The following is a 19,674-nucleotide window of genomic DNA, read 5'->3' on the forward strand; positions in this document are numbered from 1 at the left end:
GACCAGCCTGACCAACATGGAGAAACCCCGTCTCTACTAAAAATACAAAATTAGCCAGGCGTGGTGTTGCATGTCTGTAATTCCAGCTACTCAGGAAGCTGAGGCAGGAGAATTGCTTGAATCTGGGAGGCAGAGGTTGCGGTGAGCTGAGATCCAGCCACTGCACTCCAGCCTGGGCAACAAAAACGAAACTCCATCTCAAAGAAAAAAAAACAGAAACAAAAACAAAAACAAAAAAACAGAACACCTGGAAATACTATTAATTATGCACTTGGACTCCTGGGATGAAGATGAAGAAAGCTAATAGAAAGTGGATTTTCCTAAGGGCATTTTCACTGGTATGAAGGAAAAAATAAGTGTAAGTTCCTTTCCCTTTATAGGGGGTCTAAGTTTTTCCAACATGTTCAAGATTTGCTCTCTAAAAATGGACCTACTAGCACCTACTAACTACCCACACTTTCCTCAGCAAGGCACCAGTTGTGTGGGGGCACTGAGAAGTCAATGGAGTATTTATATGATCGCTGACACAGAATGCACAAACAGATCTCTGTCTGGTGGAGTAGAAGCCTCTTGAGAATCTGGACTAGCAGCCAAAGGGCAGTGAGGGGAAGTGGTAGGGTGGGAGGATGAGAAGGAGCAGGAGAGAGAAAAATCCCAATCAGGATTAGGTACAATCAAGCTCTCAAATGCCCTTTCTGCTGATAATGCCACAGATATTTCACAAAACTGTATTTTACTGTTCTTTAACACTTTTGACTTAAGGACTAGTGGTCTTCTTAGGGAATCACAAACATGAAAAAACACAATACAATAAAGACTGAAGTGAAGGAAACTCTAAATAACTTAAAAAAAAATTATATCCATCACCTGCAAATTCAACATTTTCAGAAATCACATTCTCCGAAAATCAGCTCCCGTCCCAACCTCCAATTTTGGACAAAGTACTTCTTTTCCTTATCCTCGAAACCTTGGGGTCTTCTTAGAGTCCTCTCTATCCTTCAAGCCCTATAACTAGATAGAACGCAAATTCCATAAATTCTTCTTTCAATGTCTCTCTCACTGCATTCACTTCAGTTGTTTTTATTGTGTACCTTCTGATGTCAGTTCCAGGAGACTCTGGTGGTACAACTGGGAGGGTAGGATGTGGAGATGTATACAGAAACAGCTAGGAAACTAGTCCACTAAATACATGAGTGGTTCAGAAATAAGTGTGTACTACAAAGATTCTGAAGTATGAGATGCTGTCTGGCTGGGTTAATCAGGAAACACTTGGGTAGGGGGTAGGGAACTCAAGCTGGGCCTTGACTCTCAGGTCTTACTTCGATTAGACGGAGCTAGTGGAGGGAATTGGGAAGGAAAGCACTCAGGGAACTACGAATAAAGGTGGCTGCCTGGAATTAAAGGTCCAGGGCAGTGGTGAGGAAAAAAAGGCTGGGGCCAGGCAGTGGCAGGCTTTGAAGGCTTGCCAAGAGGCCTTTAACCCTTAGGCTGCCAGGTCATTTCCCTTCCATTGCTTGCACATTTTTTTTTTTTTTTTTGAGACAGATTCTAACTGTTGCCAGGCTGGAGTGCAGTGGCGTAATCTCAGCTCACTACAACCTCCGCCTCCCAGGTTCAAGCCATTCTCCTGCCTCAGCTTCCCAAGTAGCTGGGACTACAGGCGTGCACCACCACATGCAGGAAATTTTGGTATTTTTACTAGAGACAGGGTTTCACCATGTTGGCCAGGATGGTCTCAATCTTGTGACCCACCCACCTCCACCTCCCAAAGTGCTGGGATTACAGGCCTGAGCCAACGAGCCCCGAGCCCCGGCCACTTGCACCTTCTTTACAGCTGACACTTTCACCAGGAACCCAGGGTACAAAACAAAGGTGGCAGCAGCTGCTTTTGTCATCAAAGGGTGTTCCTTCTCCATTAAAATTCACAGGCTGCTGCTGAGTGACTGAATAGGAAGCTAGCTGGTCCCTTTAGCACTAACAAAACTTGATTTAGGCTGAAGGATTAGAAAGTACATCTTATTTTATGGACACTTCAGCACTCTGTTACCCTTCGACAACCCTAACTAGGGCTGTGATCTAAGATCGACAATATTAACTTAATCCTTGTCAAGTTCATTTTCATTTTATGACTTCATTGCTCGAGGATCTACGAATCCCTCTGCCTGTAATCCAAAATTATGCATAATCCAACTCCACCAAACCTTTTCAACTTTTATCTGTTACTATTCCTCTGTACCAACTTTCTTTTCTTTTTTTTTTTTTTTTTTTGAGATGGAGTCTTGCTCTGTCACCCAGGCTGGAGTGCAATAGTGTGATCTCCGCTCACCGCAGCCTCTGCCTCCCAGGCTCAAGCGATTCTCCAGCCTCAGCCTCCTAAGTAGCTGGGATAACAGACGTGCACCACCACGCCCAGCTAATTTTTGTATTTTCAGTGGAGATAGGGTTAGGCTTTCACCATGTTGGCCAGGCTGGTCTCCAACTCCTGGGCTCAAGTGATCTGCCCACCTTGGCCTCTCAAAGTGTTGGGATTACAGGTGTGAGCCACTGTACCCAGCACCAACTTTCTTTTCTTAGAAGGGCTAAATTACAACAGGGCTAGTGTTACAGAGTCTTAGCTGAGCTCAGCTGAATTCAAACTAAACAGTTTAGATCACTTTTTTCCAGAAAGAAACAAAAATATAAATTTTGCAAAAATGTTTATAAGAACCAGTGTCTCATGCCTGTAATCCAGCACTTTGGGAAGCTGAGATGGGAGGATGGCTTCAGTCCAGGAGTTAGAGACTAGCTTAGGCAACATGGTGAAACCTCATCACTACAAAAAAATAAAATAAAATAAAAATTAGCCGAGTGCAGTGGCACACACCCTGCAGTCCCAGTTACTTCAGGAGGCTGAGGCAGGAGGATTGCTTAAGCACAGGTTGAGGCTGAGGCAGGAGGATTGCTTAAGCAAAGGTTGAGGCTGCAGTGAGCCATGACTGCACCACTGCACTCCAGCATAGCAGACAGAGCAGGACCTTGTCTCAAAAAAAAAGAGAAGTAAGCAGTTCTTATTCAAGATAAGTCCTTATTCAAGATGTCTTTTCAAAATGTTTTGAATAAAAAAAAAATCCAAAATTATTATTTTCATAATTTATAAATGTGAAAGACTTGTCACAAATGACACTGCTATAGTAATGCTCTATATTAGGTTGGTAGGGGGTTGGATGGTACAGGTGTACGATTAGTCAAAATCAGTAAACATACACTTAAAGATTTATATATTTCATTGGATATAAATTTTACAACAAATTCACCGTCAACAAACTCTAGTCAATGACATGCATGCCAATGCAGTTAAAGAAAAATGTACAGGTATCTGCAAATTAAATGGATGGGTAGCTATATGATAAAGGGAGCAATAAAATGATAATGGTAGGATCTAGGTGATGTATTCCTTATGAAATTCTTTATACTTGGCTGGATATTCGAAAATTTTCATAATAAAACATGAGGGAAATGCCATGGATAACACACTGTACTTGTAAATGTGATAACACATTATATTTCATAAAACTGTAAGATGTTAAATTTGGTGGCAGCACCAGGTATTTGCTCCTTCCAAACTTCCCTGCAATCACCTTTTATAGAATGGTTGCCTCTCCCAGCATACTATAAGTTCCTGGTGGGCACAGATCTAACTTAATTTGTATTTATATACCTATTGCTTTGCATCATGTTTGGGGAATAATATGTGTTCAACAACAGTGGTATAATTGAATGAAAATGGAATACTACTAACGAACAAAGTATTATATTTCTAGCAGATTCACTATTCTTTTCTTACACACTCTAAAGGTTAATACGCTCAATTTGCAAGAGAAATGTGTCCTTACTTCTCTCCAAGCATGCAAAATTTCCAAAAACAAATTTTTTAAAACTACTCATGAGATAATTTTATATTCTGTTACTTAAACCCAAGATTTGAAGGCCTCCTAACATGCAATAACTTTTTAGTAGATTTTTTTTCCTAGAAAAGCGAAGTCTCAGAACTCCACGGAAGCCTGGAAGTTGTTTTATTCTAATTACAGAACAAAAAGATCTCTGAACTGGTCAAAAGCAGGAAACTGAGGGTCTGGGAAGAAGATAAAAACAAAAGCCACATAAAAAGTCATGGAGCAAATTAATCAAGAACTTTAGCAAGAAACGCAAAGTCTTAAGGAGGACACGCAGAACATTGCCAGCTCCCCATGGCCCGGCTCCTCGGCTCCTCGCCTCCTCTTCATTCCAGCCAGTTAGAGCGCGGGGCAGTCCGCCACTCCCAGGATGCCACGCGACGGGAGCGGCCGCTGCGAGGATGCGCTTCCTCACACCAACCTCCCAAAAACAGCGTGGCTTTATGGCGTGAGCACCTGGTTCCGATCTGAACACATGGATCCGAGTCCCAGCTCCCCCTCCTGCCTGGTCTGCAGCCCTGCGCAAGTCCTCTTGCCCTCGCTGGGCCTGTTTCCTCATCTGTAATGATTCCCTATCATTGTAGCCATTCCCTATCATTGGCTACGGGGAGATGAGGAGTCTAAATGGTTTTAAGGTAGACATAGGGAACTCTCCAGCTTGTTACGGTTCTGAAGTTCGCGGTGCTCACCAACCAGCCAGCCTTGAGACCAATCTCTCGAAGTCACCCGTACCCCTCCCTTCCCGCCCGGCTCCAGTGCTGAGGCCGCTTCCTCCTGCTGGCCCCCATGCGGAAGGCGCGCGGCGCCGTCTGCCGTACCTGCAGCCACCTGGTCAGCGGGGCCCTCTTGCTGACCCATGACGAAGTCGTGCACGAGGCCCCATAGGGCGTCTGTAGGCGCCGCCGCCTCCAAAGCCGCGGCGGCGGCCATGACGCGAAGTGGAGACCGTGGGAGGGGATACGGGCTGTGGCACCAGACGAGCCTCTCCGCGCATGCGCCCCTTGAGCCAATAGCCGGGAGAAGGCTAAGGGGGCGGGGCGCCCCGGGTCACGTGTCTGCCGGCTTCTGTCCAGGCACTTCCACGGAGGGGCGGGGCGCGGAATGGGGCGGTGGCACCGAGAGGGAAGGCGGCTGCTGGGCACGCAGTAGGGGACCATTGAGGGCTAATAATTGCCGGCCCTATTCCCCTGGAGACGGGCGGCGGGGCGGGCACCTGGCTGGGTGGGGAGAGGGGCGGTACGCACCACAGGGGAAGCCAATGAGAAAATCAGGCCCAGCCCGAGGGGGCGGTGCTGTCGGTCACATGCGCACCTGGGGCGGGTGGTGGCGGCGGCTGGGGCACCGCGAGCCGGCGGAAGGGAGCGGGGCCGGGCTGGGGCGGGGTTAGGCAGGTGAGTGACAGGCTCTGGGGGGCCGGCCCCTGCCTGGAACCCCGAGCAAGCAGGGAGTAGCTACGGCGGTGCCCGCCCCCTCTCTCCGCCCCTCCAGCGGAGCTGGTCTCCAGCCGGGCACCGTCGCGGGCCCCCCTGGCCCGGCCACCTGGGACCGTGCTGCGGAGTCTGCCACCTCCCTCTCTCCGCTGGCCAGCAAAGTTTTGGCAGAGCCAGCGTCGGGGCTGAGCGCGTCCCCGGGGGGAGGTCGGGGAGCGCCTGATGCCGGGCGGCCGGAGCCGTTGATCTGGGACGCCGCCGTCCGGGGCAGGAGCGCTGAGCAGCCGACCACCCCGCCTCCTGTGCATGGGGACTGGCTGAGGAACCAGCATGGGCAACTGCGTGGGGCGACAGCGCCGGGAGAGGCCGGCCGCCCCGGGACACCCCCGCAAGCGAGCAGGTAACGACGGGGAAAGGAGCAGGGCCTTGGGCATCCCGCCAGTTGTCCCCGTCCTCGCCCGAGCCCTGGGCTTACCGATCGACTCCCCACGGCTGCTGGCGCCTGGGTTTCCCCGATGGGCTGCTCAGCAGCCAGACGGGGCTGCTCGCCAGCGCCGGGCGGCGGGGGGAGCTGAGTTGGGGCAACTGCGAGCACGGAGCCGGCTGCACGACCAACTCTCTCCAACTGGGAAGCTCCTGGTGGGGGTGGGGGCAGGAAATGTTTGCAGACCGCAGCGGGGCCGACGAAGGGAGGAGGGCCCGGGGCGAGGGCGCTGCTGGCCTGGCAGCTCCGGCCGGGGTCGGACGCCGGCCCGTCGGGGCACGGCGCGGGCAGCCAGGCGTCCCCATAACTCGGAGCGAGCGGGGCGAGAACAGTCGCTCCTTCCAAAGACTGTGTCATTATCCGGCTGCAGATCGTGTCTGCCGGAATCCGACTTGGAAAAGCAGCGCAGGACTCTGGGAAAGAAATCTTTATTTTTCCCTGAGGGGTTTTTAGAGCCTCTCGGCCGTCTGGGAGTCCAGAAAAGGTGGGGTGCGGGGTGAGAGTCGCCTTCGGGATTGTTGGGATCCTTCCTAGCTTTGGGAGTGGGATCGCTCGCTGGTGATCCTGAAGGCCCTGGCAGCGCCTTCTCACTCTCATGGTACACCCCTCCTGCCCTGGCGTTTCGCCCCGGGAAGAGGTCTGGCGGTCATTTTTCTGGGTCTTACCCTCACTTCCTCCTTTGAGGGTGTTACAAGGACCTGCAGGGAATGATAAAATCGTAGACTTGAAAGTTCAACGGAGCCTTCGAAACTTGTCGGATTCCAGATGGACCTATCTCCTCCTCTCTGTGTTAAAGCCCAGATCATGAGAGGTTGAGCAACTTGTCCAAAGTCACACAGCTAGTTAGGAGCAGAGCTGGGGCTAGAACTCAGCCTCCTCTCCCACCCCGTTGCCACATATCCCCTTATGTAAGCGGAGCCACAGGCAGAGTCGTTAATGAAGTGGAAACTCTAGTTGGAGTTTCCTGTCTCCCTAGACACCGAAGGTGTGTTGCTTGGGTTTCGGAAACTGGGAAGGAAGATGGGGGAACCAGGGGAAGCAGGGAAGGATGTCTGTGTGGTGGACAAGATGACTTGTGGAGGAAGAAATGTGTTTTTATGGGAAGGATGGAGTAAAACTTACTGCAAATCTCTTTTCTGAAGGTAACTCTGGCCATTCTTCTGACTGAGAGATGATTCTCAAACCCAAGGGCTGGCTTGCTTTCATTCATTCATTTGTTCAACAAATATGTGTTCAGTCCCCATAATAGATTTTGTAGCATTTTTTTGCTGTTGACAACTCTCTCCTATGTGACATTCTTCCCCTTCCTTTCTTAGCATCAGACTGTCTTGGTTTTCCTTTCAGAACACCGTTTCCACCATCACCTTCTAGGTGGGAGCACACTGGTGCTTCTAATGACATTCGGTTTTTTCTCTCATTACACTCCCTCCCAGAAAAATCTTGTTCAGTCCCACAACTCTTTGTCCATTGGGAAGACCTGTATGCTTAATCTTCAGCTGTTCTCTCTTGAACCTCAGGACCCCATTTCTAGATGCCCACTATGATGTAAATATTCCCAGATTCGACACCTCCACAACCAGGCTCTGCATGGCTCCCTGTCCACCAGCTTTCCTTCTTTACTCGTATGTTTTCCAGCTGCCTAACTTTAGACTCCCTTGAGGCCAGTGAGTCATTGGGGTCTGCTGGTTCTTCCTTCCACAGATCTTGCAAACCCTCCCCTTGCCACCCCACTGCATATCCTTGTGACTTCAAGTCAACCCTGTTTCAGGCTGAAGTTAGATGCCCCCAAAGGCAACTTCATCTTCAGTCATCGTCCAGCCCTACACACAGTTGTCCCCTCAGAAGACATTTGTTAAATTAACTTCTTCCAGATTTTATAGTTCTGTGTTCGAAAATCTTTCTGCACTTGGCCAGGGGTGGTGGCTCATGCCTGTAATCCCAGCACTTCAGGAGGCTGAGGCGGGTGGATTACCTGAGGTAAGGAGTTCAAGACCAGTCTGATCAACATGGTGAAACCCCATCTCAAAAAAAAAAAAGTCTTTCATCCCTTGGGTTCACTTTAAGTGCCGTGTCTTGTTTGAAGCACCGTGCCTGACAAATCTGCCATTTCCCCCTTCATCTGCCCCCCACCTCCACACTCCGTGGAACTCCCGCAGACACATTATCTATGCCACTTACTTAACAGTTTTGTACTCCGTATTATTAGTCATGTCTTTGATGTTTTGTCTTTTATCAGCAACTACATCGCAAGCCTCGAAGACCTGGGTTCTGTCTTATCCTTGTGGATATGCTCCTCTCACTCACTCATACTGCCATGCGCTCACACACTCAGCATTTAACACCATGAATTGTACAGAGGTGGCACTCAGTCTTTGTTGATTTTAGAAAGCTAATTTCACCCTACCATCTGTATTTTTCATATATCTGCATTTTGTTTTTACCTGCTAGTTTATCATTGCTTTAATTCTGTGGGTCCTACTATGAATAGCTTTATTCATAAAATCCAAAGCCGAGGGGAACTCTGCAGGATGACAAATTTGGTACAAGGGAAGGAATCCTTCTTAACTTCACAGTGTGCACCTGGCATTCCTGTAACATCTGTGGCTTTTCCTTGGACAAGAATATAGTTTTATGTTGTAAGACTAATACCTAAAACTCCTCAGCACCACTGACACTCTTACCTTTCCTTTGGCACTAATGTAATGGGCAGAAAGCCTCAACAGGGAGCTAGGACCTGAGTTTTAGTACTGGGCCTATAGCTCGGTGACCCTGGACAAGTCATCAAACCTTTCTGGGTCACACTTTCAGTATTTCAGAAAGAGGGAGGGTTATACAAGATCATTAGCTCTGTTTTATCATCTTCACAAAGGCAGCTGTTTAAAGCTGGAAAGTTACTGAGGTGAAATCTTTATGCCTTATAATGTCTCCCTTTGTCCTTAGTTCTATCTTCTTAGTCACTGGGTGGGTAAAGTGGAGACACAGTACTCTCTGGTCAGGGATTCTTGCATTAAGTAGAAGTTGTCTCATGTCATCAAGTTTTGTGATTGTCACTCTCTTCAATTTCTTTTTTTTTTTTTTTTTTTTTTTTTAAGAGCGAGGGTCTTGTTCTGTCACCCAGGCTGGAGTATGGTGATGCAATTATAGTTCACTACAGCCTCCAACTCCTGGGCTCAAGTGATCCTCTCCCCTCGGTCTCCCCAGTAGCTAGGACTACAGGTGTGCACCACTACGTCCAGCTAACTTTTTATTTTTTTATAGAGATAGGGTCTTGCCATGTTGCCCAGGCTTTTCTCAAACTCCTGGCCTCAAGTGATCTTCTTACCTTGGCCTCCCAAAGTGCTGGGATTACTGGCATGAGCCACTGCACCCAGCCTTAAAAATTTTTTTTGGATTGTTACTTTTAACGCATCCCCAGTAGGTCTGTGTTCCTCTCCTTCAGGTACTGAGTGACCCTTGTATGCTTCAGAGAAAACTTGGGGATTTACTCCTTTGGTGGGGTGCTCTCACCACCACCCCATACATATGCACCAGGCGGATAAATATCTCTGACCATGAACTGGGTGAAGCAGCCTCTCCCCCAGCCACTCCAGGGAGAAACAGAGGTGGTAGAACAGGCAAGTCTCTTGCCCAGCTCCACCCTTTGAGAATGTGGCAGGGCTGAAACCCAAATATCTGACTCTGATGTGCCAGGCGTATCCACTTACGTTCCGGAATCTCAAGCTCGGGGTAGACAGACCCAGGGCCCTGTTTGGGGCTGGTTGGGCTTGGCACTGTGGTTGCAAGAGAGTCTGCTGCTTCTTGTGTGGGCTGTGTGGCTATTCTTGAGGGAGTAATTGGGCAACTTCTCCACTTGCTCAGTAAATATTTACTGAATGCCAAGCACCTTGCTGGCTGTGAACACAAATGGTCCTTGGCCACATAGAGCTTACAGTCTTGTAGGGGGCAGATGGTAAACACATTGTCATTGCAAATTACACATGATCATACATAGAATTATGTATTATTATATATGCTGGTGACTCCTCCCACATTTATAATTTCAGCCCATTCTCTTCAACTCCAGCCTTGTATATTCTGCTGCCTACTCAACACATCTGCTGTCTAAAAGGCTTCTCAGTTTAACATGTCCAAAACAGAATGAACCCCATCCCTTCCCTGTACCTCCTTTCCCATCCAGTTCGTAATGATTTCATCCTTCCAGAAGCCCAGGCCCCTAAAATTCCAGCTGTCCCTGACTTCTCCCTTTCTCTCACATCCCACATCCATTTAATCAATAAATCCTGTTGGCTTTGCCTTAAATATGTCCCGAACCTGACTCTGACCATCTTCACCACTTTCACCATGGTCTAAGCTGACTGGACTGGCCTCTGAACTGACCTTCCTGCTTCCTCCCTTGTCTCCTGACAGACTATTTCCATCCCAGCAGCCAGCGCGATGCTCTAAACTGTAAGTCAGATTTAATTACTCCTTTGCTCAAGCCTTCCTGTGACACCCCATCTCATTCAAGAGACCTTGTGTTGACCTACAAGATATGATATGATTTTCTCCTGCTTATCTTTCTTAGCCATCTTTTAAGGGCGCTTCATCGCCTTGTTCAGCCCTCTGATATCTGAATGGGTCCCTCTCTCTCCTTGTCCCGGTATCCTATTTAAGGAGTCAAATCCTCCAAGGCAATTTCATTTAAAATGATCCCTTTCCCTCTCCCACCTGCTCTCAGCATTATCTACCTCCCTTTCCTGCTTTATTTTGCTCCATCACCTGTGTCATCATCTGACATTGGCTTTCTCCCCTTGATTCATGTGGTCAGAGATTTTTATTTGCTCTCTGATACCAAGAGCAGTGCCTGATAAATATTTGTTGGATAAAACTAGAGTTGGTGAAGGCTGTAGAAGAGCAGAAATGAACACATCTGATTGATCTCCTACCTTAGCTGGGTGTTAAGGCAGGTATCTTAATGAAGGACTTAAACCGCAACCTCAGAATGGTGTTCTGTCTCTGGGACTGGCTTCTCTCTTGCCCCAAGGCTTGGGTAAGTTCTCAGATACCTGAGAACTTATATATATGACTCCTGTGGTTTGAGAGCCTCTTGGTGATAGATACCAGGGTTGAAGCAGGAGAACGAAGTGAAACTCCATACGGGGGTCCTAACCAGGCAGTAGCACCTTCTTGCCATTTTATATGTGCATCTATGTCAGAGTGGTCCCCCTCTCCCAGGCATATGTGACGTTTGTAGTCCTTAACTCACGGTGCAGGGATGGGGTGGCCTAATAGACTACAAGTCAGGTGATGTGGATTCCAGGCCTCTCTTACCCATCAACTTGCTGGAGAATTTTTAGAATCATAGAATTTTAGAGCTGAAAAGGAACCTAAAGATTTCTATAACCTCTTTTTTCTTACCCAGCCATTAGAAAGAGAACAAAGGCATATCTATCCCCTGCCTAGTTCACAGAAACATGGTGCAACCTACATAAAAACTGCATGGGCTGCTTTAAGTTGTGAGTGTGCTGAGGTCAAGATATTATAGGGAAGTGGTCGAGGTCAAGTGTATTCAAAAGAATACGCTTGCTTGAGTGGTGATCTTGGGCAGGTCATTTGTCTCTTGCTCAGTTGATTCTCCATGTTGAAAAGATAATATTTCCAGTTTACTTCAGAGAGATGTTACGGAGGTAAAATAAGCTAATGGTGGTTTTAAAATTACTTTCAAGCTGCACAGTCTGCTCAGATACAAGCTCCCAACCCAGAGTTTCATCTGGCACTGGTAGGAAATGAAGCCTGGGGTCTCTGCTCCTTCCTAGTTGTTTGTGTGACTTTGGACAAGGCTCTTGATCTCTTTGAGCCTCAGTTTCCCCATTTGTACAATGGGGTGACTGCCATCCTGCTCACCTCTCAGAGAGGTTGTAAGATTAAAGTGAGATCCTGGATGAAAAGAGACTTTGTGAACTTACAAAGTTTCTATTATTCCAAGCTACCAGGATTTTTACACACAAAAGCCATAGCCAGTGATTTTTCCCACTAGCTGATTGAAGCTTACTCTTTTTAAGGAGCACAACTATAAAAGAAATGTTTAAAACTATTTTTGGATGGGAATCTTTCTGAAACGAATGATAATGTTTCTGAGCGAAATATTAATGTACAGTGCATAAAGAACCTCCGCTTTGGGACTAGGGGTTGTGGAGTTCATACTGTTATATACGGAGCATCTGCTTGGTGAAAGTGGGACCACAAAAGCTTCTTTCTCTCAAAAGTATTATCTCCCAAAGAAGAGAGCTGGGGTCGGGGAAGGAACTAACTAGAGGTGGGCAGAGGGAAATTGCTGGGGGAGAGCCCATTCCGGGAGTGCCCTGACTCAAGGTTCCAAGTAGCAACACTGGTGCTGCAGGAAGCTCTTAAATCCTGTTCAGGGCTCTGAGTGGAAAGAGTCAGTCCTCCCTGGTCAGTTACTGTGCTTATAATAGTGTGAGGCCGCGGGGCTTGTGAGACTCTAGGGCAGTGGGCCCCAAACTACGTGGTTCCCAGCTGTTGTGCTTTGGGAGTTCATGTTTCCACCTATAATCATTGCTCTGTCTTCTGCGGGAGAGATATTTGTCACTTCTCTTTTTTTTCTTTACCTTTTTTAAAAATGTAGTTACATAGATATGACATAAAATTTACTTGTATGTAGCAGCAAATTTTTTAGTCTATAGTTTTGTAGTGTGAGTACATTCTTTGAAGTTGTTTTATAGCCATCACCAGTACCCATCTCCAGAACGTTTTCATTTTCCCCAACTGAAACTCTTCACCCATTAAGCACTACCCATTTCTTCCTCCCCGCCAGCCACTGACAACTGATATTCTGCTTCCTGTCTTATGAGTTTGACTACTCTGGGTACCTCCTATGAGTCGAATCGTGTGCCTGGCTTATTTCACTTAGCATAATGCTGTCAAGGTTCATCCATGGTGTAGCATGTCAGAATGTCCTTCCTTTTTAAGGCTGAGTAACATTCCCTTGTATGTATATACCGCATTTTGCTCATTCATTTATCCATTGATGGACCCCCTGAGCTGCTTCCGCCTTTTGGCTATTGTAAATAATGCTGCTATGAACGTGGGTGTACAAATAAGGAGCAAAAGGTGAATGCACTCGGAGTCTCTGCTTTCAGTTATTTTGTGTATATACCCAGAAGTGGAATTTCTGGATCAAATGGTAATTCTATTTTTAATTTTTTGAATAAAAGATTACCACTTTTCTCAGTAGCTGTACCATTTTATATGCCTACCAACAGGGTGCAAGGATTCCAGTTTCTCTACATCTTCACCAACACTTGTTATTTTCTGTTTTTTATTGGTTTGGTTTTTAAAAAAATTTTATTATTTACTTATTTACTTATTTTGCTTTGGTTTTATAGTAGCCATACTAATGTGTGTGACATGGTTTATCATGTAGTGATCATTTATGCTGGGCTTAAACAGCAGTCCCTCCAAATCTCTGGGTAAACAGACAGCTGAGTGTGTTAGAATTGTGCATAGAGGCTGGGTATGGTGGCCCACACCTGTAATCCCAGCACTTTGGGAGGCTAAGGCAGGAGGATCACTTGAGGCTGGGAGTTCAAGACCAACCTGGGCAATATAGTGAGACCTTGTCTCTATTTAAAAAAAAATTATGCATAGAGAAAGAGTAAACAGGCTTGGAGTGGAAGCCTGAGGGGTCCTTCAGAGAGTGATATACACGAGCTCCAGTGCGCAGACTGTGGAGTTTTTTCTTCTTAGTCAGCATTTAAGCATTTGACTTGCTCTTTGCTTCTGGATTCCTTTTTTTTTTTTGAGACTGCTCTGTCGCCCAGGCTGGAGTGCAGTGGCACAATCTTGACTCATGGCAACCTCTGCCTCCCAGAAATACGAGTTGAATGTTGTTTGAGTGCTGGGTATGCTGGAGGCAATAGAATCCCAGCCAAGATTGTGTTCCTAAAGAGAAACACAAGTAGAATGCAAGCGATTCTCCTGCCCTGGCCTCCCAAGTACCTGGGATTACAGGTACATGCCACCATGACCAGCTAATTTTTGTATTTTTAGTAGAGATGGGGTTTTGCCATGTTGGCCAGGCTCATCTCGTACTCCTGAGCTCAAATGATCCACCTGCCCTGGTCCCCGAAAGTACTGGGATTACAGGCATGAGCCACCGTGCTCGGCTGCTTCTGGATTTCCCACTATGTGGTCAGTAGTTGGACTGGATAGATAGGTGGCTTCCTTAAAGTATTTCTGTGTTTTTACAATTCGTCTGGCCCCCCAGAAATGTTAATATTATCTTACTCTGAATTAGAGTGCCACTTTTTTTCCAGCTCTCTTTTGCAGATGGAGTATGGTTCAGCTAGGAGAATGTAGGGTCTGGTGCAGTGATATGTTAACTTGCTGAAAGTGTCTGCTACTTCAGGTTTCTCTCTTAATCTTTGGGGACAAGATCTCTTCTTGCTTTCTGAGCCCACAGGAAGGGAGACTGAGCTCAGTGTGTACCCATACCTTTGACCATCCTCAACCCCTCCAAACTGCCCCTTATTGCCCTTAGAGGAACCTGCCCGGGTGTGGTGGCTCATGCCTGTAATCCCAGTACTTTGGGAGGCCAAGGAGGGCAGATCACGAGGTCAGAAGTTCAAGACTAGCCTGGCCAACATAGTGAAACCCCATCTCTACTAAAAATGCAAAAAAAAATTAGCTGGGTGTGGTGGCACATGCCTGTCTGTAGTCCTAGCTACTTAGGAGGCTGAAGCAGGAGAATTGCTTGAACCCCGGTGGTGGAGGTTGCCATGAGCCAAGACTGTGCCATTGCACTCCAGCCTGGGTTACAGAGCAAGACTCTGTCCCAAAAAACAATAATAATAATAATAATTATTATTATTATTAAAAAAAAGAGGAACCTGGCAGGAAAGGGACTGGAACACCTTCTGCAAGGTATGGGGAGGGAGACTGGGGGGACAGGGATGACTCCTCATTTGTACCTTTTTCCTCTGGGAGGCTGGGACCAGGAGCAAAGGGTGAATGGTGTCTAGGTAGCCAGTCACCAACCAAGTAGCCTGAATCTTAGATGCCAGCCTGTGCACTTGGAGTTGTGTTGTTTTTAAGGGCTCAGAGAGATGTAATTAGCAACAGCTCACCTTTGCAGGGTGTTTGCCATGTACTAGGAGCATCACCTGCGGTATTTGGGTTAATCCTCACAACCATTCTGTGGGTAGATTCTATTATCACCTTTGCACAGATGAAGGAGCTGAGGCTAGAAAGGTAATGTCTGCAGCCTAAGGCCGCACAGCTTGTAAACTGCAGAGCCAGGACTGAAACCCAGGCGTCTGATCTCAGAGCCCACGCTTTGGGCCAGTGTGTAGTTTATCCTCATGAGAATGGGAAAAAGAGAACACTTTTTTGGATTTGTTTTGTTTTTTAATGAGTTTATTATTGAGCACCTTCAGGCACCTTGCTGGATGCTTTCACAAACATCATCTCATTTGATTCTCCCTATTTTACCTATGGGAACATTCCTACCTACTTTGCATATTAAAGCTGATGCCCAGGAAAGTGAATGGATTACCAGTGGTCATGATGCTAAGAGTTAGAGCTAGAACAGCCTGAGGATGTTGATTCATTCCAGTGCTCACAGCTCATGCCATTGTGCTGTGAGCCCTGACCAGCTCCCACCCCACCCATATGGAAAGAAGCTGAAAGGTCAGCTGTAAAGTCTGCGAAACTCTAAGGACTGTAGCCACTGCCTTTCTTTCCCATTGCTGTTCCTTCCTCCTTTAATTAAGACCACCACCTCCACACCTAGAAGCCATGTGAGTCCGACATCTTGGATCAGAGTGCTTGGCACATAGTAGGTGCTCAGGAAATATGAGTTGAATGTTGTTTGAGTGCTGGGTGTGCTGGAGGCAATAGAATCCCAGCCAAGATTGTGTTCCTAAAGAGAAACACAAGTAGAATGCAAATATTGTTGTTTCCTCCTCCTTCTCCCAAACCAAACCTCTGCTTTCCAACACCCAGATGCCAGGGAATTGAAGAAAAGAGTGTCCTTGCTTTTCAGACTTTGAATTATTCCCAAATTCCCAAGGGAAAAGAGGCACAGAGAGTCATGTTAGCAAAGTGCTTGCAGAATCAGGTGTCACTCTTTGTAATTAATAAGATTAACGATCTCTTGCTTTGCTCAGCATTTTGTGGTTTTCAAAATGCTTTCTCAAGTATTATATATCATTTTGATCCCCACAGCCATCCTGTTAGATAGGCAAGGCAGGACTCATTTTTCCCGTTTTATGGATGAAGACACTGAGACTTGGTGAGGATGTTAAAATACTCAAGGTTATTGACTGAATAAGTGGCAGAAGCCATAGGGCAGCGGTTCCACTGCTTTCTTACTGTGGTGTGAAAACCTCAGATCAGAGCCTCAGTTGCTGCATCTGTAAAATGGGGCAAGCATACATCATTTAGAATAGTCAAATGTGATCGTGTGTGTGACGTGATCAGCACAGTGCCCACACACAACACTGTGGATGCTTAGTAAATGATGGGGTGGGTTTTTGGGATAATAATCAACACAAAGCTCATTGTTCTGCTGATAACTTGTGTTGTACCAACCCTGGTTCCACCCCAACTTTGAGGAGGAGCAGAGTGTAGCCTCCTTAGTCCTCCCTGGTCACCTTCTGCTGTGGTCACCCTCTAGCTCATCCCCTGGAGTCAGAGTGCAATCACAAGGGCTGGCCTTTAATTTCCTTTTTTTTTTTTTTTTTTTTTCTTTTTTGTCTTTTTTAGTGCAGTGGTGCAATCTCAGATCACGGTAACCTCTGACTCCTGGGTTCAAGTGACTCTCGTGCCTCAGCCCCCTGAGTAGCTGGGATTACAGGTGTGTGCCACCATGCCCAGCTCATTTTTTTTGTATTTTTAGTAGAGATGGGGTTTCATCATGTTGGCCAGGCTGATCTCAAGTGGTCCACCCAACTCCGCTTCCCAAAGTATTGGGATTACAGGTGTGAGCCACCTTGCCCCTGCCATGAATTTCCTTTGATTTGTAAAATCTGAGGTCTGTCAAGAAGAACATCTATAATGTGGTTTTTCCTTTGGTGACAGGTCATTATGACAAGTGTTATTCATTTAGTACCAATTTGCACTTTATTATCCCAGCTCCTCCACCTCATTAGCTATATAACCTTGGGCAAGTTATTTTGAATTTTGAGGCCTCCGTTTTCTCATCTGTGAAATGGAGATAACAGTATCTACTCAATAGGGTTGTTGTAAGGATTAGATGGTGACTGCACATCAGGACTTGAGAATGGTGCCTGGGGCATATTACCTACTGAGTAAGTGTTAGTCATTATTTTTGCTATTCTGACCATGCTTGATTCTATCTATATTAAAGCCAGCTGCCCCCAGCCTTATACTCCCCCTGACATTGAGATATATGACAAGTAAAGTTCACGTGCAAAACCTGACGTCTGTCCTGGGTTATTTACTGTTCCACCCACTCATTCAGGAAGGCAAATCGGAAGCAACTTGCAAGATAGTGTTGTTATCATAGAGATAGCCTTGAATCCGGCTTTGTTTTTTTAAAATGTGAATCGTTCACAAAAATGAGAACATCACTTGCAACACACCTTACATATAACTCTTGCTGCTGATCTCAGCAACAACCAGAGGCTACTTTTCTAAGCAATCGCCACATAGATGGAAACATTTCTTGCCAGTAGTTCAGGGCTGTGAGTGCCCTCTGTTTGCTGTTGCCCCTCTTCAGCTTGGCAGAACACCTCCGAGTCCCCAGGGCTTCCTTCCTGGAGCTTGGTGCATTTCTCTGATATACACTGTCAGCTGCAGATACCTCCTCTGTGAACTTCCAAGAAGCTGCTGATAAACATCCACATCGGAGCCTCTTTCACACTTGATGAGTACCCCCCACCCCCCACAGAACTAGATTCAAAACTGTTGTTGGATTTCTTGTATACTGCTACTGACTGTGGCTGACTGTGCAGCAGGCACTATAGTAGGTGCTTATACATATCTCATCTAATCCTCCTGATAGTCCGCGGAGGTAGAAATTTTCCTTTAGGGGTGAGGTGCAGTGATGTTGACTGTGTGTTGGGGGGCTGGGGGCACACAGTGAGAATGAAGTATTTGGGTTCTCAGTCTCAGGTTCCTTCTATGCAGTATCTACTTCACTGTCAACTTCAACAAAGGACTCCCTGGGCCTTAAACAGGTATAGCTGGTTTACTGATGTCACTGCCACTTATGACTAGCAAGTAGTCTACTTCTGCCAGTTCTTGTACTATATATCTGAATGTGCCAGCAAGTGTACTTTGTGACAGCCTTCATGGATTTGTCCCTCCTTTCACCTCTTCTCACCCCCCACGCAGTGTCTGGGAGACAGACCACACTGTCCTCTGGTATATGGGATACTGCACATGGCATTGATTTTTTTTTTTTACCGAGTGAAAGCGCTCTGTTCCCCCAAAATAGACTGTCACATGGCATGAGCACTTCATTTCCCCAGCCTTCACAGCAGCTCCAGGAATTGCCGTCACTGAAATCAGTATCATTTATCAACCTCCTACCATGTGTGTAGGCAGCCTACTAGATTCTTGATATCACTGTTGACAGTTTTCACATCTACCCTGTAATGGCAGGCCTAATTTTTGTCCATTTTACAGATGAGGAAACTGAGGCTATGGGGGGAGTGTCGAGACACTTGCTAATGACAGTGGAGAGTTTGAATCCTGGCATTTGATTCAATCCTGGCAGTTGTATCCTGGGGACCTACACCCTAGCCACTATGGGAAACTGCCTCTCACTATTTGCTACATCGGCCTTATTCCAGGCACTGCATTAGGGGAGGGGAACACAGCACAGAGAGTCAGTTCTTCTCCTCAAGGAGTTCAGAGTGATAGACTGAATAATACTGGAGTTTCTGTGGTTGGTTTTTGTTTTTTTCCAAACCTATTTCCACCTGCCCCCGCCCCTGGTCCTGGCCCAGGCAGCCAATCCATAACACACAGAGCTAAGGGTCCAGGGGAGCTGGGGAGGCAGTTCCTCAGGGGACAGCAGTGCTCTGCACTGCATGTTTCCACCCCAGGCTGACTCCTCTGTTTTCTCTTTGCCCTTCTCCCCTCTACTCTCATATCAGATCCATAAAGCCAAGAGCTCATTTAGGCCTGGCTCAGTATTTTCGTCCTGGTCCAGGTCTGGCTACTGAGGAGAAGGAGACTTTATTTGGTCAGTAATTTATTGCTACTGTGACTTTTTATAAGGCCCAAATGACATTTCTTAGAAACCCACATGCTGTATACACTGTTATTTATGCTCACTTCCTAGGGACAAGATGGGCCAGTCTTTGGGTTCATGAGGCAAAAGCAAAGCTACATGGGGTCCTTTAATCTGCAGCTGACCTCTCCTGTTTGCAGCTGAGCCTAGCTGTGTCCTGCTGTGATACATTTCCCATGGAAGATTCAGGGCCTAGATGTCTGATCCATCACTGAACACCAAACACTTTTTCTGCAGCCCTGGATAGAAGTGCTCAGCATGCTGCTGTTAAGGAATGGGGAATGGGCATTTGCCCGTGGTAGGTCCACAGCCCAGAGCAAGTGTGCAAGGAGAGGCTTCTGCCCAAAGACCCTGTCCCTCGTGTCTGGCCCACCCTCTGGTACTAGTTTGTGTAGGGATGGATGGGGACCCCATTTGTAGGCTGCACCTGGGGCTTCAATTCTAGAGATTAAATGATCTCTTTTTCAAAATTCGTAAGGTTGGCAGGCTTGCACAGAGTCCTTCCTTTTAGGGGAAGGGAATTGGTAATGCTGGGGAGTTCAGCTGGAAGAACTTGGAACTGGTTCA

At 46.8% G+C, this 19,674-nt stretch overlaps 2 protein-coding genes across 6 annotated transcripts in view; one reads left to right on the top strand and one right to left on the bottom strand.

Annotated features, from left to right (window-relative positions):
* The window catches only part of MMS19 (MMS19 cytosolic iron-sulfur assembly component), a 41,817-nt gene extending 36,907 nt beyond the window's left edge, over positions 1-4,910 (bottom strand). For all 5 annotated transcript variants that reach the window (XM_078346191.1, XM_078346190.1, XM_035268656.3 and 2 more), the window contains exon 1: positions 4,751-4,910. In XM_078346191.1, the coding sequence (XP_078202317.1) occupies positions 4,751-4,862 (112 nt within the window). In that variant the 5' untranslated portion in view covers positions 4,863-4,910. The remainder of the gene's footprint in view (positions 1-4,750) is intronic.
* A 500-nt stretch (positions 4,911-5,410) lies between these two features.
* UBTD1 (ubiquitin domain containing 1) overlaps positions 5,411-19,674 on the top strand; it is a 59,681-nt gene continuing 45,417 nt past the window's right edge. Inside the window, exon 1 of the mRNA XM_002756492.6 lies at positions 5,411-5,762. Within this exon, the coding sequence (XP_002756538.1) occupies positions 5,693-5,762 (70 nt within the window). The 5' untranslated portion in view covers positions 5,411-5,692. The remainder of the gene's footprint in view (positions 5,763-19,674) is intronic.

The sequence above is a fragment of the Callithrix jacchus genome, chromosome 12 (genome assembly GCF_049354715.1).
Source record: "Callithrix jacchus isolate 240 chromosome 12, calJac240_pri, whole genome shotgun sequence".
Taxonomy (NCBI): Eukaryota; Metazoa; Chordata; class Mammalia; order Primates; family Cebidae; genus Callithrix; species Callithrix jacchus.